At 39.8% G+C, this 22,820-nt stretch overlaps 1 protein-coding gene across 2 annotated transcripts; it reads right to left on the bottom strand.

Annotated features, from left to right (window-relative positions):
• Positions 1-13,385: 13,385 nt before the first annotated feature.
• On the bottom strand, positions 13,386-22,144 carry rhogd (ras homolog gene family, member Gd). 2 transcript variants are annotated; one of them, XM_062045806.1, is made up of 2 exons: positions 22,010-22,144; positions 13,386-16,189 (listed from the first exon to the last, which is right to left on the bottom strand). In XM_062045806.1, exon 2 carries the CDS (start codon positions 16,158-16,160, stop codon positions 15,585-15,587), a length of 576 nt encoding a protein of 191 aa, XP_061901790.1. In that variant the 5' UTR covers positions 16,161-16,189; positions 22,010-22,144; the 3' UTR covers positions 13,386-15,584. The 2 variants fall into 2 exon arrangements, with proteins under 2 accessions (XP_061901790.1, XP_061901789.1); XM_062045805.1 differs by having other exon boundaries at positions 13,386-16,209; positions 22,010-22,141.
• Positions 22,145-22,820: the final 676 nt, after the last annotated feature.

Raw genomic sequence — 22,820 nt, 5'->3', positions numbered from 1 at the left:
TGAATAATAAATAAAGAATTCTGTCAAAAAGTCGGAAATAGTTTTGTGAAAAAGTCGGACGATTTTTGGCAAAAAAGTCGGGATTTTTTCTAAGTGTCAAAAAGTCAGGATTTTTTCTAGATGTCAAAAAGTCTGAATTTTTTTGGTCAAAAAGTCTGGATATTCTCTAAATGTCAAAAAGTCTGGACTTTTTGTAAGTGTCAAAAAGTCTGGACTTTTTGTAAGTGTTAAAAAGTCGGAAATGTTTTTGTCAAAATTCAGAATTTTTTGTAAGTGTCAAACAGTCGGGATTTTTTCTAAGTGTCAAAAAGTCGGAATTTTTTTTGGCAGGAAGTCGGGATATTTTGTAAGTGTCAAAAAGTTGGACATTTTTTGGTCAAAAAGTCGAGATTTTTTCTAACATTTAGGATTTTTTCTAAGTGTCAAAAAGTAGGACATTTTTTGTAAAAAATTCGGGATTTTTTTCAAGTGTCAAAAAGTCGGAAATGTTTTCTAAGTGTCAAAAAGTCAGGATTTTTTCTTAATGTCAAAAAGTCGGAAATTGTTTTCTATGTGTCAAAAAGTCGGGATTCGGGATCATTATTAATTCAGTGTATTTATTTTAGCACATGTATGTAAATTTACTTTTGGTCAGTCATTTATGAGTCCCTGCTTATGCAATGTATTTGGTTAGTACTTATTTTTCTAATCAGCCTGACCTAAGCCTACTTGTTAATGTGTTCATGTGTTAATAAATAAATAATAACATTTGTGATTAACACACGCTTTCATATCTTTTGACAAGGTTGTAAACTTCAGTTTTTGAATACGATTAAAATCAAGAGTAAGATTACTAATTCACTGTTAATACTTGAGTGGGCCCCTTTTCACGGCATAGCAATTTAATCCCATGTCCTAGCTCTCTGTAACAGAACAGTGAATAAATGAATAATAAATAAAGAATTCTGTCAAAAAGTCGGAAATAGTTTTCTGAAAAAGTCGGACAATTTTTGGCAAAAAAGTCGGGATTTTTTTCTAAGTGTCAAAGAGTCAGGATTTTTTCTAGATGTCAAAAAGTCTGAATTTTTTTAGTCAAAAAGTCTGGATATTTTCTAAATGTCAAAAAGTCTGGACTTTTTGTAAGTGTCAAAAAGTCTGGACTTTTTGCAAGTGTTAAAAAGTCGGAAATGTTTTTGTCAAAATTCGGAATTTTTTGTAAATGTCAAACAGTCTGGATTTTTTCTAAGTGTCAAAAAGTCGGAAATGTTTTTGTCAGAAGTCGGGATATTTTGTAAGTGTCAAAAAGTCGGGATTTTTTGTAAGTGTCAAAAAGTTGGAAATTTTTTGGTCAAAAAGTCGGGATTTTTTCCAAGTGTCAAACAGTCAGGATTTTTTCTAAGTGTCAAAAAGTCGGAAATTTTTTGTCAAAAATTCTGGATTTTTTCTAAGTGTCAAAAAGTCGGAAATGTTTTCTAAGTGTCAAAAAGTCAGGATTTTTTTCTTCATGTCAAAAAGTCGAAAAAAGTTTTCTAAGTGTCAAAAAGTCGGGATTCGGGATCATTATTAATTCAGTGTATTTATTTTAGCACATGTATGTAAATTTACTTTTGGTCAGTCATTTATGATGTATTTGGTTAGTACTTATTTTTCTAATCAGCCTGACCTGAGACTTTTTGGCAAAAAAGTCGGGATTTTTTCTAAGTGTCAAAAAGTCAGGATTTTTTCTAGATGTCAAAAAGTCTGAATTTTTTTGGTCAAAAAGTCTGGATATTTTCTAAATGTCAAAAAGTCTGGACTTTTTGTAAGTGTCAAAAAGTCTGGACTTTTTGTAAGTGTCAAAAAGTCTGGACTCTTTGTAAGTGTTAAAAAGTCGGAAATGTTTTTGTCAAAATTCGGCACATGTATGTAAATTTACTTTTGGTCAGTCATTTATGATGTATTTGGTTAGTACTTATTTTTCTAATCAGCCTGACCTGAGCCTACTTGTTAATGTGTTCATGTGTTAATAAATAAATAATAACATTTGTGATTAACACACGCTTTCATATCTTTTGGCAAGGTTGTAAACTTTAGTTTTTGAATACGATTAAAATCAAGAGTAGGATTACTAATTCACTGTTCATACTTGAGTGGGCCCCTTTTCACGGCATAGCAATTTAATCCCATTTCCTAGCTCTCTGTAACAGAACAGTGAATAAATGAATAATAAATAAAGAATTTCTGTCAAAAAGTCGGAAATAGTTTTCTGAAAAAGTCGGACAATTTTTGGCAAAAAAGTCGGGATTTTTTCTAAGTGTCAAAAAGTCAGGATTTTTTTGGTCAAAAAGTCTGGATATTTTCTAAATGTCAAAAAGTCTGGACTTTTTGTAAGTGTCAAAAAGTCTGGACTTTTTGTAAGTGTTAAAAAGTCGGAAATGTTTTTGTCAAAATTCTGAATTTTTTGGAAATGTCAAACAGTCTGGATTTTTTCTAAGTGTCAAAAAGTCGGAACATTTTTTGTCAGAAAGTCGGGATTTTTTCTAAGTGTCAAAAAGTCGGAAATTTTTTGTCAAAAATTCTGGATTTTTTCTAAGTGTCAAAAAGTCAGGATTTTTTCTAGATGTTAAAAAGTCTGAATTTTTTTGGTAAAAAAGTCTGGATATTTTCTATATGTCAAAAAGTCTGGATTTTTTCTAAGTGTCAAAAAGTCGGAAATGCTTTCTAAGTGTCAAAAAGTCGGGATTCGGGATCATTATTAATTCAGTGTATTTATTTTAGCACATGTATGTAAATTTACTTTTGGTCAGCCATTTATGCAATGTATTTGGTTAGTACTTATTTTTCTAATCAGCCTGACCTAAGCCTACTTGTTAATGTGTTCATGTGTTAATAAATAAATAATATTATTTGTGATTAACACATGCTTTCATATCTTTTGACAAGGTTATAAATTTAGTTTTTGAATACGATTAAAATCATGTGTAAGATTACTAATTCACTGTTAATATTTGAGTGGGCCCCTTTTCACGTCATAGCAATTTAATCCCATTTCCTAGCTCTCTGTAACAGAACAGTGAATAAATGAATAATAAATAAAGAATATGCCATAGTAAGTAAACAAATATTAAATACATAAATAATATAATGATAAAAAAAAGGTATTAATCATTTGGAAAAATGTTGCCAAAACATAATTCCACCTGCAAAAATGTGTCTGTGCTGCTCAGTGCGGCTGTGCAAAAGGTCACAATTGAGCTGCAGGAGACATTAAAGAATGTCAATCTTTGAACAACCTCTTGTGGCTTTAGAAGGATTGCACGTCAACCCCAAGCCGACACCCACAAGATATCTCATCAGCCTCTGCAACTCTTTAGAGATTGTTTTTCTTTTTTTGTGTGATTTGCACAAGTATCGCTTCGCCACCTCTGAGCTGCACGCCGCACTCGAATAATTAGAAAGAAGCTACAAATGTATTCTCAAAGCCAAACAATCTAAAGGTCACCATAAGTGGGCAGACATCTTGTAGAGGCTCTTGTGGTCTTAAAGAGATACACACACCGAACACCAGCTTGCAGTATTTAGTTATTTATTTTCTAGCGCTTATCCTATTTAAGGTCAGAGGTGAACTGGAGCTTATCCCAGCCGGCTTTAGGGGAGAGGCTGGGTACCACCTGGACTGTCACGGGACACATAAAGATAAACAAACATTCACACCTGTGGACAATTAATGTTTCCAATTAATTGTATTCATTATTCATGTACTCATTCAGTAGACCTAGTAATAATACTGCAGGTTTTGACTTTCTGCACGATATAATGTTTAAAAAAATTGAATAATACAAAACCCAAAACCAGTAAAGTTGTCACGTAAATAAAACCAGATTTCAATTATTTGCAAATCCTTTTCAACCTATATTCAATTGAATAGACAAGATACTTAACGTTCACACTGTAAACATTGTTATTTTTTGCAAATATTCGCTCATTTGGAATTTGATGCCCTGCAACATGTTTCAAAAAAGCTGGCACAAGTGGCAAAAAAAGACTGAGAAAGTTGAGGAATGCTCATCAAACCCTCATTTGGAACATCCCACGGGTGAACAGGCTAATTGGGAACAGGTGGGTGCCATGATTAGGTATAAAAGTAATGCTCAGTCATTCACAAACAAGGATGGGGTGAGGGTAAAGCCTGATCCGGCCCGCGGGATGAGTTTGCTAATTATAAAAATTAGCCGATATTTTGGAATGAAAGAAACCGCTGTCCTAAATGTGTCCACTAGATGTCGCAATAGCAATTCTTTGTATCTTTGTACATGATGCTACATATGTACAGTCGTGCTCATAAGTTTACATACCCTGGGAGAATTTATGATTTCTTGGCCATTCTCCAGAGAATATGAATGATATCACAAAAACCTTTCTTCCACTCATGCTTAATGGTTGTGTGACGCTATTTATTGGCAAACAACTGTGTTTACTCTTTTTAAATCAAAATGACAAAAGAAAGTACCCAAATGACCCTGATCAAAAGTTTACATACCCCGGTGACTTTGATCTGATAACATGCACAAAAGTTGCCACGCTCAGTGTGACCTGTATGGCTGTTGACCAAGTGTGCCTTGCATTAATTCGTGACGAGAACAGCCGGTAGATATTATGTGACTCGGACGGCACGCACGCAAAGGAAATGCCTTTAAGGTTTATTGGCACTCTGTACCTCTCCCTACGTCCGTGCACACACCGTGTAATACATTTTACTTTTTGAAACCGATACTGATCATTTTGAAACCGATACCGATCATTTCCGATATTACATTTTGAAGCATGGGTGTCAAACTCTGGCCCGCGGGCCAAATTTACTCAATAATACTCAATACTTACCAACCCTCCCGATTTCCCCGAATTTCAGTGCCCCTCCCGAAAATCTCCCGGGGCAACCATTCTCCCGATTTCCACCCGGACAACATTATTGGGGGCGGGCCTTAAAGGCACTGCCTTCAACATCCTCTACAACCTGTCGTCACGTCCGCTTTTCCTCCATACAAAGAGCGTGCTGGCCCAGTCACATATATGCGGCTTCTACACACACACACACAAGGCATACTTGATCAACAGCCATACAGGTCACACTGAGGGTGGCCGTTTAAACAACTTTAACACTGTTACAAATACACGCCACACTGTGAACCCACACCAAGCAAGAATGACAAACACATTTCGGGAGAACATCCGCACCATAACACAACATAAACACAACAGAACAAATACCCAGAACCCCTTGCGGCACTAACTCTTTCAGGACGCTACAATATACACCCCGGCTACCACCAAACCCCGCCCCCGCCCACCAAGTTAATGTTGATATTTACCTCAAAAAGCTACAAATACAAAAAGGCATTACATTTTTTATTTACATTTTATTTAATACACCATTGATGTTTTTTTCGTTTGTTTTTTGAAAGTTGATTTTGCACTATTAAGTTATATAAGCGTGGCTTGTTCCATATTCAGTGTTAAAGCAAATCAGTGTAGCAAACTGAGCAATAATTAACGTTTTATTCATGCACTTTCTCTTGCTACTTCAAGGCTTGAATGTTTGATTCATTTATTATTTTATTTTCAAATTTATTGTTAGCCTGTGGAAAAAGTTTATTTTGATATTTACCTCAGAAGGCTGCAAATAGAAAAGAGGCATTCCATTTTTATTTATATTGTATTTGATATGCCATTGATTTTTTTTATTTATTATTATTATTAGGGTCCGCACAGGACCATTGTCAAAGGAATCCCAAAGGGAGTCCTTTTGCAATGGGACGAAAGGACCCTATTGAAATTGTAAGGTTTATTATTATTATTATTATTATTATTATTATTATTATTATTCCGCCGCCACAAAAAACGCTAATTTGACCCACTTAACATGCTTCAAAACTCACCAAATTTGACACACACATCAGGACCTGCGAAAATTGCAAATTAATAAAAAAACAAACCCCAAAAATCAAAATTGCGCTCTAGCGCCCCCTAGGAAAAACCAAAAACAAACTGTTTGTAACTCCCACTAGGAAGGTCGTAGAGACATGAAACAAAAACCTCTATGTAGGTCAGACTTAGACCTACATTTCATAATTTTACAACCTCTGTCAAAACCAATTTCCCCTTCAAGACAAAATTGTACTAAAAAAACTTGTTTTTGCCTCTTTGAGCTGTAATCTGACCCCCTTAAAATACTTCAAAACTCACCAAAATTCTCACACACATCGGGATTGGTGGAAATTGCAATCTAAAAAAAAAACCGAACCCCAAAACTCAAAATTGTGCTATAGTGCAATTTTTGAATAAAACAGAGAAAAAACTGCTCCTCAGAGGAACACTCAAGACAAAACTGCTTGTAACTTCCGGTAGGAACGTCTTAGAGACATGAAACAAAAACCTCTACGTAGGTCTCGCGTAGACCTACATTTCATAGATTGACACCCTTTAGCAAAAATCTACAGGAAGTTTGCTATCCCTCCTTCAAAACAAAATGTTTGTTAAAACCGGTCACCAAACATCAAACATTATCTCCTCCGAGCGCGTTTGTCGTTTCGGCTTCAAACTGCTACAGGAGAGAGATTGAACCCTTCTGATTAAAAGTTGAAGACGGCGTTGTGATTCGTGCTACCGTTTTGATTTTACGAGCCTTCAAAGTTGCTCCGCTGCTGTTGTTTTAAGAGTGCTGCTTAAAAGCAGGAAGCACCAGCGTGAGCACAGAACGCAGAGAAGGTAGTACACTACACAACTTCCTCTAACTCCCAGTACGAATATCGTAGAGACACGAAACAAAAACCTCTATGTAGGTCTCACTCAGGACTACCACTGGACAAAAGTAATCGGGACACCTAGGACTAGCACCTGCCAAAATGCGGACCCGACCAACGCTGCTTGCAGCTTTAATTTGAAACTTGATTTTGCACGTCACTCTAAAGTTATATAAGCCTTGCTTGTTCAATATTCAATGCAAAACTTGTTTGGGTCCCTATTAAAAGGTTAATTTGTTCAACCTCGGCCCGCGGCTTTGTTCAGTTTTACATTTTGGCCCACTCTGTATTTTGAGTTTGACACCCCTGTTTTAAAGCATTTATCGGCCGATAATATCGGCGGCCCGATATTACCGGACATCTCTAGTAAATACTTTACCGACGGTCCAAATCGAGCATTGACTGATTGTTTTGATACATTTTGCATGAATGGCTGGCAAGCAGAGTGCAAGAAAGTGCACAAAAACCTTTCGCTCAGCCACTTGTTCTTCCTGCTGCATTATTTTCCTCCCAAAATATGATTCCACCCCACCATCCTTTCAGCCGAAGCACAGCCAATTGCCCTCACTTCCCCTCCGTGTTCCTTTGAAATCTCATTTTCCCCCCTCGTTCTTTCTACTGGAACACTTTGATTTGAATATGTTGCAGCTTCCCCACTCCTATTCTAAATGGAGCCTCTCCCTGCCTGGGAGCTCACAGCTTGTGATTTTTTTTTTTTTTGAATGTGTTTAGACAAGGACAAAGATGAGGAAAATCCTTGCTTCTTTTATGGCTTTACACCCATGACATGATGGTGATTGCCATCATGACGATGATGATGATGATGATGAGAGAGGGGAGTGAGGGATATTAAGGCGGTGTTGAGATCAAGGTCTTCCTTTTCGCCGCGTACACATGACTCACTGAAAAGGACGTCTGCCGGACGGCTTTTAGTTGTCTCCTTTCATCGCAGAGGTAGTCGTGGAGGAGGAAGGACACGGGGTTGCATGCAAATGTGTCATCTGTCACGCAGCTGTCAAGAGAGGATGCTTCATTTATTTGCGGGCAAACAGTAGAAGTAAATGTTCTCATTGCACATTCTGCACACACAGTATGTCTAATTGTCCATTTTCCTATACTGTATTGTCTTTCAAATGACACGTTTAATGCGACGCTATATGCCAAACTGTGGCGGTGTCACGGTAAGGCGAATATAAAAGTTATATACATTTATTATAATCATAATACTAGAAATGTGGACGAATCAAGTCTTTTGAACGGCTCTTTTACAAACCCCGTTTCCATATTAGTTGGGAAATTGTGTTAGATGTAAATATAAACGGAATACAATGATTTGCAAATCCTTTTCAAGCCATATTCAGTTGAATGCACTACAAAGACAACATATTTGATGTTCAAACTCATCAAACTTTTTTTTTTTTTTTTTGCAAATAATAATTAACTTAGAATTTCATGGCTGCAACACGTGCCAAAGTAGTTGGGAAAGGGCATGTTCACCACTGTGTTACATGGCCTTTCCTTTTAACAACACTCAATAAACGATTGGGAACTGAGGAAACTAATTGTAGAAGCTTTGAAAGTGGAATTCTTTCCCATTCTTGTTTTATGTAGAGCTTCAGTCGTTCAACAGTCCGGGGTCTCCGCTGTCGTATTTTACGCTTCATAATGCGCCACACATTTTCGATGGGAGACAGGACTGGACTGCAGGCGGGCCAGGAAAGTACCCGCACTCTTTTTTTTAACGAAGCCACGCTGTTGTAACACGTGCTGAATGTGGCTTGGCATTGTCTTGCTGAAATAAGCAGGGGCGTCCATGAAAAAAACGGCGCTTAGATGGCAGCATATGTTGTTCCAAAACCTGTATGTACCTTTCAGCATTAATGGTGCCTTCACAGATGTGTAAGTTACCCATGTCTTGGGCACTAATACACCCCCATACCATCACACATGCTGGCTTTTCAACTTTGCGTCGATAACAGTCTGGATGGTTCGCTTCCCCTTTAGTCCGGATGACACGATGTCGAATATTTCCAAAAACAATTTGAAATGTGGACTCGTCAGACCACAGAACACTTTTCCACTTTGCATGAGTCCATCTTAGATGATCTCGGGCCCAGAGAAGCCGGCGGCGTTTCTGGATGTTGTTGATAAATGGCTTTCGCTCTGCATAGTAGAGCTTTAACTTGCACTTACAGATGTAGCGACCAACTGTATTTAGTGACAGTGGTTTTCTGAAGTGTTCCTGAGCCCATGTGGTGATATCCTTTAGAGATTGATGTCGGTTTTTGATACAGTGCCGTCTGACAGATTGAAGGTCACGGTCATTCAATGTTGGTTTCCGGCCATGCCGCTTACGTGGAGTGATTTCTCCAGATTTTCTAAACCTTTTGATGATATTATGGACCGTAGATGTTGAAATCCCTAAATTTCTTGCAATTGCACTTTGAGAAATGTTCTTAAACTGTTTGACTATTTGCTCACGCAGTTGTGGACAAAGGGGTGTACCTCGCCCCATCCTTTCTTGTGAAAGACTGAGCATTTTTTGGGAAGCTGTTTTTATACCCAATCATGGCACCCACCTGTTCCCAATTAGCCTGCACACCTGTGGGATGTTCCAAATAAGTGTTTGGTGAGCATTCCTCAACTTTATCAGTATTTATTGCCACCTTTCCCAACTTCTTTGTCACGTGTTGCTGGCATCAAATTCTAAAGTTAATGATTATTTGCAACAAAAAAATATGTTTATCAGTTTGAACATCAAATATGTTGTCTTTGTAGTGCATTCAATTGAATATGGGTTGAAAATGATTTGGAAATCATTGTATTCCGTTTATTTTTACATCTAACACAATTTCCCAACTCATATGGAAACAGGGTTTGTACGTCAACTTGTTTGGGAGCCATTTTTTAGTGCACGGGTGCCACTTTGGGAGTTCAAAAGACTCGATTTAAAGTCAAAATCGTGCGTTTTGTATTTATTTTGATTCTGAATCAATTCATAATTTTTGAGAATCAACTTAAAAAACAATTTTTTTGAGAATCAATTTTCAATTATTGTTGATATATTACTATTATTAAGTTAAAGTACCAATGATTGTCACACACACACTTGACACATTCCAAGCACCTTCTTAGGGAGGGCCAAATGGAACAACGTTAAATAAATACATTATTAATGTTAATCGTAATTAATTACATTTGTGTTATTAAATGTCATTAATTTGATGCAAAATTCTATGATGTATTCAAAGAATAATACCCACCCACTAACTTTGACGATTGAGTTTGACAGATGAAATAAATTCATAAAGTGCTGACATGAGGGCCAACTTTTTATAAATACATGTTTACTTACTTAAATCAAGCATGAATTGAATCAATAAATACGTCATTAGGTGGTTAAATTGTGAAATAATGAAATCACTGACGTTGATGTAATTTTACATGACATAAATTAAGGACAATTTAGTAACATGAAATTACATTTTTTATTAATCAATGACATCAGTGGCCTAGTGGTTAGACATGAGGGCCAACTTTTTATAAATATACGTTTACTTACTTAAATCAAGCATGCATTGAATCAATAAATACATCATTAGGTGGTTAAATTGTGAAATAATGAAATCACTGACGTTGATGTAATATTACATGACATAAATTAAGGACAATTTGGTAACATGAAATTACATTTTTTATTAATCAATGACATCAGTGGCCTAGTGGTTAGACATGAGGGCCAACTTTTTATAAATATACGTTTACTTACTTAAATCAAGCATGCATTGAATCAATAAATACATCATTAGGTGGTTAAATTGTGAAATAATGAAATCACTGACGTTGATGTAATTTTACATGACATAAATTAAGGACAATTTAGTAACATGAAATTACATTTTTTATTAATCAATGACATCAGTGGCCTAGTGGTTAGAGCAGACCTGAGCAAATTAAGGCCCGGGGGCCACATGCGGCCCGTTAAGCTTTTCAATCTGGCCCGCCGGACATTCCCAAATAATTTTTTTAGATCTTTAAGATGGAAAGTGTAGCTGTCATCAAGTCTTCAACTATACTAAGTCTTTCAATGGTTGGAATCTGCGCTTATGGCTGATATACCAGTTACTATGGTAATCGAATTAGTTACTATGGTCATCTAATTAGTTACTATGGTCATCTACGTCACAGCAGCTCAGACGAGGCACCAAGCAGTGTGGGCGGGAAGCGTTTCCACAGACGCGGAAGGAGATTTTCACAACAAAGTTCTAAAGCTTAGTGATGTATATATATCAGATTGTAGGTGGGGTTTATTTTGTACCCTTTGCGTTCATATTTCACTGTTTGTTGCATTTTTGTTTGCGTTTCACTTGATTGTAAAATATGTCGATCGAAAGGGGGTCTGACGTTCATATTTTGTCAATATTCAGTGTTTTATCGTTCATAGAAAAATGTAACAATCCATTAAGTTTTTTAACGCGGTCTGTCATAACGTTTTTTAGCATTCAATCAGACATTATTGAGAGGTTTTGTATTAGTGTTCCGAAAAATAGATATACCGGCCCCCAGACACATTTTTTTCTCTAGATGTGGCCCCCCAAGTCAAAATAATTGCCCAGGCCTGGGTTAGAGTGTCCGCCCTAAGATCAGTAGGTCGTGAGTTCAAACCCAGGCCGAGTCATACCAAAGACTATAAAAATAAGACCCTTTACCTCCCTGCTTGACACTCAGCATCAAGGGTTGGAACTGGGGGTTAAAGGCCTACTGAAATGATTTTTTTTTATTTAAACGGGAATAGCAGATCCATTCTATGTGTCATACTTGATCATTTCGCGATATTGCCATATTTTTGCTGAAAGGATTTAGTAGAGAAAATCGACGATAAAGTTCGCAACTTTTGCTCGCTGATAAAAAAAAAGCCTTGCCTGTACCGGAAGTAGCGTGACGTCACAGGAGCTAGTATTCCTCACAATTCCCCGTTGTTTACAATGGAGCGAGAGAGATTCGGACCGAGAAAGTGATGATTACCCCATTAATTTGAGCGAGGATGAAAGATTCGTAGATGAGGAACGTTACAGTGAAGGACTTGAGAGACAGTGATGGACGTATCTTTTTTCGCTCTGACCGTAACTTAGGTACAAGCTGGCTCATTGGATTCCACACTCTCCTTTTTTTATTGTGGATCACGGATTTGTATTTTAAACCACCTCGGATACTATATCCTCTTGAAAATGAGAGTCGAGAACGCGAAATGGACATTCAGTGCCTTTTATCTCCACGACAATACATCGGCGAAATGCTTAAGCTACGAGCTAACGGGATAGCATCGTGCTTTAACTGCATATAGAAACAAAAAAATAAAGCCCTGACTGGAAGGATAGATAGAAAATCAACAATACTATTAAACCGTGGACATGTAAATACACGGTTAATGCTTTCCAGGCTGGCGAAGGTTAACAATGCTGTGCTAACGACGCCATTGAAGCTAACTTAGCAACTTAGCAACGGGACGTCACAGAGCTATGCTAAAAACATTAGCTCTCCACCTACGCCAGCCAGCCCTCATCTACTCATCAACACCCGTGCTCACCTGCGTTCCAGCGATCGGCAGAAGGACGAAGGACTTCACCCGATGCGTTTGGCGGCCCGGAGACGTAGGAAGTCAAGGTGAGGTCGGCGGCTAGCGCGCCAACAAAGTCCTCCTGGTTGTGTTGCTGTAGTCCGCTGCTAATACACCGATCCCACCTACAACTGTCTTCTTTGCAGCCTTCATTGTTCATTAAACAAATTGCAAAAGATGTCCAGAATACTGTGGAATTATGAAATGAAAACAGAGCTTTTTGTATAGGATTCTACGGGTACCATAACTTCCGTTACTCGGACTTCGTCACGCGCATACGTCATCATACCGCGACGTTTCAGCCGGATATTTCCCGGGAAGTTTTAAAAGTCACTTCATAAGTTAACCCGGCCGTATTGGCATGTGTTGCAATGTTAAGATTTCATCATTGATATATAAACTATCAGACTGCGTGGTCGGTAGTAGTAGGTTTCAGTAGGCCTTTAAATAACCAAAAATGATTTTCGTGTGCGGCCACTGCTGCTGCTCACTGCTCCCCTCACCTCCCAGGGGGTGATCAAGGGTGATGGGTCAAATGCAGAGAATAATTTTGCCACACCTAAGTGTGTGTGTGACTATCATTGGTACTTTGACTTTTATATTCAAGTAATTATCAAATGGATGGATGGATGGATGGATGTCCCATTTGTCCCTAAATACACATGGTTGTAAAGCAGAGAGATGGCACCAGTGCAGTTCTAATGAGTTTGGGGTGGGGTCGGACACATCTGTCATCAGAACCAGCAGCCCAAAGGTCACGGGGAGTTTTCACAGCAAACAGCTTGCAGACTTTTTAAGTGCTGGTCACTGATTGAACCAGTGTTGTCTGCAAAGATGAAAAACATTTCGGGAATAGACCATCGACTCTTTAATGTACGGGGAACGGTTTTGAAAAATGGTGCTCATTAGTGGAAGACGTCAGCGACACTTGAAATGGTCTACAGACGCCATCTAGCGGCCACACATGGTAACTGCACACTTTCTTGCTTTCTAACACCACAACACCGAAGCTGGTTTCAACCACCGTTTTATTTAGCATAATTTAAAGTTATATCTCACTGTTAGTTCATTTATACAAATATGCTTTGTTATATATAAAACAATTACAGATTTCTACAGATCAAGTTCCCAGTGTAAAAGCGTAGTACCACGCGCTCTGGGACAACAGACAACAAGAGAGTCCACAGGGTTTATGTTCCACTTCCATCGTATTGTTTTGAGTGAAATCAGGACATGTTCAAGGGTGAGGAAGGGAACAAAATGACCACAGTTTGTGTAATTGTGCACCTACATTCAATACTATGCACATTGGTTCAGCCCTTTCAAATGTTAATGCGCTTCGGTTATTATTACAGGCCGCAATAAACTCATTCAGTACAAGTCAAAAAGTTATTACTGGCTGCGTGAAGCTAAAGAACCCAAGCACTTATTGCTAAAAAAAAACATCTCAACTGGGAAGGCACCTTTCACCGAAGCAGTCACTGCACCTAGCAATTAAAACCACAGCGCGTTAGGAACTGTGGCCGCACATTGACATGTCAGTTTTGCAGCCGTGTTTTATAGAGTGCTGCAATGTGCTTACTGACAGGAAGAAAGTAAGGCTTCACTTGCCAAACGTGAAATTCATAGCTTGGCGGGGAGCTGCATTTAAACGCTCTTGTGGTACTGAAATGACAACCTTTGGGGTCGACAAAATAGCACCGCCGAGGCTTTTGGTTTGGATAAGGCATGTGGCTTAGGCAAAAAGGACAGTTAAAACGCTGTACAAAAATATACTTCGCAACAGCAATGACTGCTTTTTTTTTGTCTTCTTCAATAAGGGAATTATTTGTAACGAAATACATGGAAAGAAATACACAGCCTAGAACAAGCCAGTTAAACCGTGTTCTAGTATTACAGGATATACTGGGTCAAATATGCAGTGGTCATATTTAATGTGGTGCAAGGCAGCGAGATCATTGACAATAACAATCTAATAAACAGAGGATATTACAAAATATATTCAACTTTGGCCACATAGTAGATTAAAACCGTTTTGAGTCGATTCAACATTTCCTGATCTGAAAATACAGTCTGTGATTCCAAGAGGGAGGAGCACGATAATCGATTAATCGCGTCATTGGAGCAACTGAGTGCACTACTTGGCTGCAACCAGCAGAGGCACTGTGGAGTCACTAGTTTGCGGTCCAAAGAAACAACTATGGGAAGTTGAGCTAAATATGTGCATACCTCCACGTATGGCAACGCCTCCGAGAAGCTTTCATCTTTTTAGGCAAACAGAAGCTCAGAACAATCTTCCCATGTCAATACAACCGGACCACCACATCCTTAACTCTGCCAAAATCAATCAAGAAAACCTTGCCAAATGTTCATCTCAGGAGTTCCAGGTGTCAAGGTCAGTCCGAGGCATATTTTAAATTGACGAGCTGCAATACAACCTATTCGGTCACCGTAAATGATTCAGTTGCAATTTGGTTTAATTTGGCTTAAAAGACGCATGGTCGGCTGATTTTAATGAGACGGGCTTATCTTGAAAAGGCCCGCCGGCTCTTCCATGCGTGGGCGGCGGGATGGACATCTCAAACACGCCACACTGAGCACCGAGCTCAACGCTAATCCGCGCAAACTGGTGATGCGCTGGGAACTGGCCCTTGTCTGGGGGTTGTCGCGCCTTCTCCGGACTCAAGCTGCTTGAAATTGAAAAGCTGCTCGGCTCCTACTCGCCGACTAAACGGCAGACGTCACAAAGCAGTTGCTTGACACTCGCGAGATGCAAAAACCTATGTGAAGAGTATGAGGTAGTCACTATTTCTCCACCTAAACAACAGTAGATCTCTCCAGTCAAACAGGTCAGCTTGGTTTAGATGGAATTATGGCTTGTGACAACCATTATCAGCATTCTTATCAAAGGCCAAGCAGAAAAGCTATACATCTAGAACATGTGTAGTAACAAGTGAAGAAAGTGTAAATACCAAAATTTTAAATGTAAGAAAAAATAAGAGATTTGCTTTGTTTTTTCTCGCCCCCATTCTGGCAAAGTCACTTTGGTGATGATGGCATTAGGGTGAAGTCCTCCTGAGGATAAATAAGGAGCTGATAAAGACGTCAAAACTGCTTGGAAGCAGCCGGGAAGTGACTGCTTTCAGTCATCCGTTGCATCTGTGGAACTCCAATAGCACCCCTCCGCAATCCAAATCCGGGTATCCTCATTACAAAAGCACGCATTTCTTGGCATTCTTTTTTGTGACGGGGTACAACACCGCTCTCACCGCCTCTGCAAACACCTCCCGGACGCCTTCCTGCAGCAGCGCGGAACACTCCATGTATTTGACAGCCCCAATTTGCTTGGCGAGGGCATTTCCCTGCTGCTGGGTCGTGGGCGCCAACCCTTGCTCCTTCAGCTTTTTCGTCGTCTCCACGTCGCCCCTCAGGTCCCTCTTGGTGCCCACCAACAGGATGGGCACATTGGGGCAGTGGTGGGACACCTCCGGGTGCCATTTGTGCCGGACGTTGGCGTGAGAGGAGGGGCTGCCGATGGAAAAGCAGATGATGAATACGTTGGTTTGGGGATAGGAGAGAGTACGCAAGCGGTCGTACTCCTCCTGGCCAGCTGTGTCCCACAAATTGAGGCTGACAGTGCGGCCATCCACGCTCATCTGAGCGCTGTAGTTGTCAAACACTGTTGGAATGTATTCTTCGGGGAAGGCATTTGTGGTGTACGAGATGAGTAGGCAGGTTTTCCCCACTGCCCCATCGCCAACAACCACACACTTTATGGTCTGCATCCTGCCAACGACCACTGGGGCTGCAGCACCTGCAAACAAACAAGGGCACCTAGGTAACCCCAAATTATATGATTTCATTTTATAATTCCATAATAAACACTGTACAATGAAACTATTAAAAGTACCCTGTCAAAATTAACAAGACAGAACTCTAGTGGCGTTCATAAGCATCATCATTTATCTTTTGAAAATGTGCACTGTTTAAATATACTGTATACCTTGAAATCGTCACATAAATTTTTTCCCCAGACACGGTCGAAAACAAACTTCGTAAACATAGATTCACCTGGTCACAACATTAGGTACACCTGCACACTTGATTGAATGATTCAGAGAAAAAAACTTTTGACTTTTAAAATGCTTTTCACAACATTTATGGCACTGCATGTCACACGTCTGTGCAAATGCTATGATTAGATGAAAATAATACTTAATCTAACTTTTTTGTGTTTCCACATAGCCTGAAGTAGAACTGACAGCTTGACTTAAAGGAGTCATAATATGATGTTTTAATTTTGCTAAATTATGTATTACAGTCAAAACCATCTTTAAAGGCCTACTGAAACCCACTACTACCGACCACGCAGTCTGATAGTTTATATATCAATAATGAAATCTTAACATTGCAACACATGCCAATACGGCCGGGTTAACTTATAAAGTGCAATTTTACATTTCCCGCGAAACTTCCAATTGAAAACGTCTATGTATGATGACGTATGCGCGTGACGTCAATGGTTGAAGCGGAAGTATTCGGACCCCATTGGATCCAATACAAAAAGCTCTGTTTTCATCGCAAAATTCCACAGTATTCTGGACATCTGTGTTGGTGAATCTTTTGCAATTTGTTTAATGAACAATGAAGACTGCAAAGAAGAAAGCTGTAGGTGGGATCGGTGAATTAGCGGCGGACTACAGCAACACAACCAGGAGGACTTTGAGATGGATAGCAGACGCGCTATCCGATGCTAGCCGCCGACCGCATCTATGATCGGGTGAAGTCCTTCGTCACTCCGTCGATCGCTGGAACGCAGGTGAGCACGGGTGTTGATGAGCAGATGAGGGCTGGCGTAGGTGGAGCGCTAATGTTTTTATCATAGCTCTGACGAGGTCCCATAGCTAAGTTAGCTTCAATGGCGTCGTTAGCAACAGCATTGTTAAGCTTCGCCAGGCTGGAAAGAATTATCCGTGTAGTTACATATCCAATATGTTTAGGTTTAATAGTATTGTTGATTTTCTGTCTATCCTTCCAGTCAGGGGTTTATTTCTTTTGTTTCTATCTGCATTTAAGCCCGATGCTATCACGTTAGCTCCGTAGCTAAAGAGCTTCGCCGATGTATTGTCGTGGAGATAAAAGTCACTGTGAATGTCCATTTCGCGTTCTCGACTCTCATTTTCAAGAAGATATAGTATCCTAGGTGGTTTAAAATACAAATCCGTGATCCACAATAGAAAAGGAGAAAGTGTGGAATCCAATGAACCCTTGTACCTAAGTTACGGTCAGAGCGAAAAAAGATACGTCCTGCACTGCACTCTAGTCCTTCACTCTCACGTTCCTCATCCACAAATCTTTCACCCTCGCTCAAATTAATGGGGTAATCGTTGCTTTCTCGGTCCGAATCGCTCTCACTGCAATGTAAACAATGGGGAAATGTGAGGAGCCCTTCAACCTGTGACGTCACGCTACTTCCGGTACAGGCAAGGCTTTTTTATCAGCGACCAAAACTTTATCGTCGATGTTCTCTACTAAATCCATTCAGCAAAAATATGGCAATATCGCAAAATGATCAAGTATGACACATAGAATGGATCTGCTATCCCCGTTTAAATTTTAAAAAATCATTTCAGTAGGCCTTTAAGTCGCTTTCTGACTGTTTCTTTAGAATGTTGTGTTTTGTGGGGGGCTTTATTTACGTGTCAAAGTGATAGAATAATTATGTATATATTATCACACAACTCTTATGCTTAAGGGCCATTGCTGTAATTATTATCAATTGTGCTGAAATTGTATTTTTCTTTGTCTGTGCAAAGCTGGCAATCCAAAAGATTGCAAGCCAGTCTCGTATCAGTGTTTGTTTCCAGAATCGGCCTGCTGACTGCCCAGGCCGAACATCGAGTACCGTGACGCAGACAGAGCAGAGAAAAGGCGATATCACGACTGTCAGCACATTTGCATTTTTGTATAGTCATATATTGTGTCTAACTGGAGCTGTCGAGATTACACCCTTCCCTTAGCGACAGCTTCAGTGATGTAACCAGGGACCTCCCAAATAAATAGAGGAAGCATGTGGGCTGGACTTTAAGAGTGTTTTTTGGATCTGTAACTAGAGTACAGCCCAAATAACGTCTTTCCTCAATTGAGCAAAATGTAACTCTGGTCTCTGCATGATTCCTTGCTTCTCGTCTGTTTAATAGATGTCATCAGTGTTTGAACCTGACACAAAGCCCTCTTCCAGGCGTCTCCACCCTATCTGGCATGTTGTAGTTTTTAGCACTTACATATTTAGTCTACCGACAGATACAAATTACAACTGTGATGAGGTGGCGACTTGTCCAGGGTGTCCGAACGCAGCTGAGATAGGCCCCAGCCCCCCCTGCGACCTCGAAAGGGACAAGAGGTAGAAAATGGATGGATAAGAATACATAATCTTACTCTTTTGGGTTTCCTCATAGCCTGAAGTAGAACTGACAGCTTGACTTAAAGGAGTCATAATATGATGCTTTAATTTTGCAAAATTATGTTTTACAGTCAGACCATCTTTAAGTCGCTTTCTGACTGTTTCTTCAGAATGTTGTGTTTTGTAGGTGAAGTGAAGTGAAGTGAATTACATTTATATAGCGCTTTTTCTCAAGTGACTCAAAGCGCTTTACATAGTGAAACCCAATATCTAAGTTACATTCAAACCAGTGTGGGTGGCACTGGGAGCAGGTGGGTAAAGTGTCTTGCCCAAGGACACAACGGCAGTGACTAGGATGGCAGAAGCGGGGATCGAACCTGCAACCCTCAAGTTGCTGGCACGGCCGCTCTACCAACCGAGCTATACCGCCCCACGTAAATAAAGGTAGCTTTATTTACGTGTCAAAGCCCTCTTCCAGGCGTCTCCACCCTGTCAGCCATGTTGAAGTTTTTAGCACTTACATATTTAGTCTACCGACGGATATAAGTTAGAACTATACGCTACTTTTTATGAAAGACGACAACAGCGGAGGATTTCAGCATGCATGTGCAAGCACGAGCCAGTCTGCCCCCACAACAAGACGATAGAGAAAAAGAGAGAAATTATTAACAATAACTTTGGACTACAACTGAATAAAAATGGTGGACTCGCAAAAAGGTCATTAGGTGAACCTCTACCATATATGGATATATCTGCTGACATAATTAAGGTAAAATACAAACCCCGTTTCCATATGAGTTGGGAAATTGTGTTAGATGTAAATATAAACCAAATACAATGATTTGCAAATCAATTTCAACCCATATTCAGTTGAATATGCTACAAAGACAACATATTTGATGTTCAAACTGGTAAACATTTTTTTTTGTAAATAATCATTAACTTTAGAATTTGATGCCAGCAACACGTGACAAAGAAGTTGGGAAAGGTGGCAATAAATACTGATAAAGTTGAGGAATGTTCATCAAACACTTATTTGGAACATCCCACAGGTGAACAGGCAAATTGCGAACAGGTGGGTGCCATGATTGGGTATAAAAGTAGATTCCATGAAATGCTCAGTCATTCACAAACAAGGATGGGGCGAGGGTCACCACTTTGTCAACAAATGCGTGAGCAAATTGTTGAACAGTTTAAGAAAAACCTCTCAACCAGCTATTGCAAGGAATTTAGGGATTTCACCATCTACGGTCCGTAATATCATCAAAGGGTTCAGAGAATCTGGAGAAATCACTGCACGTAAGCAGCTAAGCCCGCGACCTTCAATCCCTCAGGCTGTACTGCATCAACAAGCGACATCAGTGTGTAAAGGATATCACCACATGGGCTCAGGAACACTTCAGAAACCCACTGTCAGTAATTACAGTTGGTCGCTACATCTGTAAGTGCAAGTTAAAACTCTCCTATGCAAGGCGAAAACCGTTTATCAACAACACCCAGAAATGTAGCGGCTTGGCTGGGCCTGAGCTCATCTAAGATGGACTGATACAAAGTGGAAAAGTGTTCTGTGGTCTGACGAGTCCACATTTCAAATTGTTTTTGGGAACTGTGGACGTCGTGTCCTCCGGACCAAAGAGGAAAAGAACCATCCGGATTGTTATAGGTGCAAAGTTGAAAAGCCAGCATCTGTGATGGAATGTGGGTGTATTAGTGCCCAAGACATGGGTAACTTACACATCTGTGAAGGCGCCATTAATGCTGAAAGGTACATACAGGTTTTGGAGCAACATATGTTGCCATCCAAGCAACGTTACCATGGATGCCCCTGCTCATTTCAGCAAGACAATGCCAAGCCACGTGTTACATCAACGTGGCTTCATAATAAAAGAGTGTGGGTACTAGACTGACCTGCCTGTAGTCCAGACCTGTCTCCCATTGAAAATGTGTGGCGCATTATGAATCCTAAAATACCACAAGGGAGACCCCCGGACTGTTGAACAACTTAAGCTGTACATCAAGCAAGAATGGGAAAGAATTCCACCTGAGAAGCTTAAAAAATGTGTCTCCTCAGTTCCCAGACGTTTACTGAGTGTTGTTAAAAGGAAAGGCCATGTAACACAGTGGTGAACATGCCCTTTCCCAACTACTTCGGCACGTGTTGCAGCCATGAAATTCTAAGTTAAGTATTATTTGCAAAAAAAAAAAAAGTTTATGAGTTTGAACATCAAATATCTTGTCTTTGTAGTGCATTTAATTGAATATGGGTTGAAAAGGATTTGCAAATCATTGTATTCTGTTTATATTTACATCTAACACAATTTCCCAACTCATATGGAAACGGGGTTTGTACATCACTAAAGTCTCAAATTCCTAAAAGCTTGTTTAAAAAGAGGCAAAGGGGTTTTATTACTTTGTGGTTTTAATTCAAATCTTGGAAGGTATGAGGATCCCTACACAAACAGGTACAAACGTGTAAGAAAAGTTTATTTTGCATATTAAGACCCCTTTAAAGGGTAACTGCATACTGTGATGAGGTGGCAACTTGTCCAAGGTGTACCCCGCCTTCCGCCCGAAGGCAGCTGAGATAGGCTCCAGCACCCCCCGCCACCCCAGAAAGGGACAAGCGGTAAAAAATGGATGGATGGCTGTACACTACTTTTTTATGAAAAATGGCAACAGCGGAGTATTTCAGCATGCATGTGCATGTACGAGCCAGTCTGCCCCACAACAAGACGATAGGGATACATAGAGAAATGACTAACAATAACTTTGGACTACAACTCACACCATAAACAGGTACAATCTACTCATTTCGATAGCAAACAAGCTAACCGCCGCTATGTTGGCTAATCGTCGTGTATAAATGTTAGCTAGGTAAGCTGCAAAACCAGTTCCTCCATCCAGTGAATACTGACGTCTGAAAAGAAGCGTTTAAAAGATGTAATCTAATAGCAAAACGGTTAACGTCTGGTTATTATCGCTCAGTGATCTCGGATGGCACTAGGCGTTCCCCACTCGCGGCTAGCATCGTGCTAAGGAACTAGCATCCACGATAGCTAGCCAGCTAGCAAACACCTTGATGAATTCATTCCACGCCGCCGCTCCCAACGACGCGTACAGAACCCGACAGAGCTGGCGCTGGCCACGGTAGAATATTGGCTACGGCGTGAACCTCGTTTTAGACGCAACGGTATGCGTTAGCGGTGACATTTAAAGCACTTCGGCACTTACCGCCACTTAGCAAGCGATCGCTTCTGCCTGGTGTAGTCAATCACAGCCGCATCCGGGGAGCTGCCCGAGACGTAAACTCTGACGTCACGACGTTGCGGAAGCTGGGAATTGTAGTTTTTTAAATCATGCGAGTGTCGTTTTGCTAACAAGAGGTGGCAGTGTTGTTTTATTTATTTATTTATTTTTTCAGCTTATTTCGAACATGAACACACTTACAGCATAATACACCACACAATTTCATATCATTTCACTTTAACAACTTCTGTAACAGCTTCTTCCCTCAGGCCGTAAGACTCTTGAACGCATCATAATTATCGCTTGATTGATTGATTGACTTTTATTAGTAGGTTGCACAGTGAAGTACATATTCCGTACAATTGACCACTAAATGGTAACACCCGAATACGTTTTTCAACTTGTTTAAGTCGGGGTCCACTTAAATTGATTCATGATGCAGATATATACTATCATATATACTATATACTGTAAAGGTCAAATTTGAATGCCAATAAAAAGGAAGTCTAAGTCTAAGTTTACATCATGTCTGAAAAGGAGTCTGTGGGACCCGTTTTCATTTTTTATTAAAAGAAAAATGATACAATTAATTAATTTTTCAAACTGAGACTCACTGACTTTGGCTCATTCTCTGTGAAGAACATATATCAGAATACATATTTAATGACCACACACCATCCACCCACCCCCTACACATTTCTATTACACATATGCATACTTGCCAACCTTGAGGCCTCCGAATTCGGGAGATGGGGGAGGGGAGGGTTGGTGGTAGCGAGGGGTGTATATTGTAGCG

This window comes from Entelurus aequoreus, linkage group LG04 (genome assembly GCF_033978785.1).
Source record: "Entelurus aequoreus isolate RoL-2023_Sb linkage group LG04, RoL_Eaeq_v1.1, whole genome shotgun sequence".
NCBI classification, from domain to species: Eukaryota; Metazoa; Chordata; class Actinopteri; order Syngnathiformes; family Syngnathidae; genus Entelurus; species Entelurus aequoreus.
This window is presented reverse-complemented; position numbering and strand designations above follow the sequence as displayed.

Excerpts from the sequence above, each read along its gene's own strand:
- rhogd (XM_062045806.1), bottom strand. The coding sequence starts at position 16,160 with ATGCAGACCATAAAGTGTGTGGTTGTTGGCGATGGGGCAGTGGGGAAA.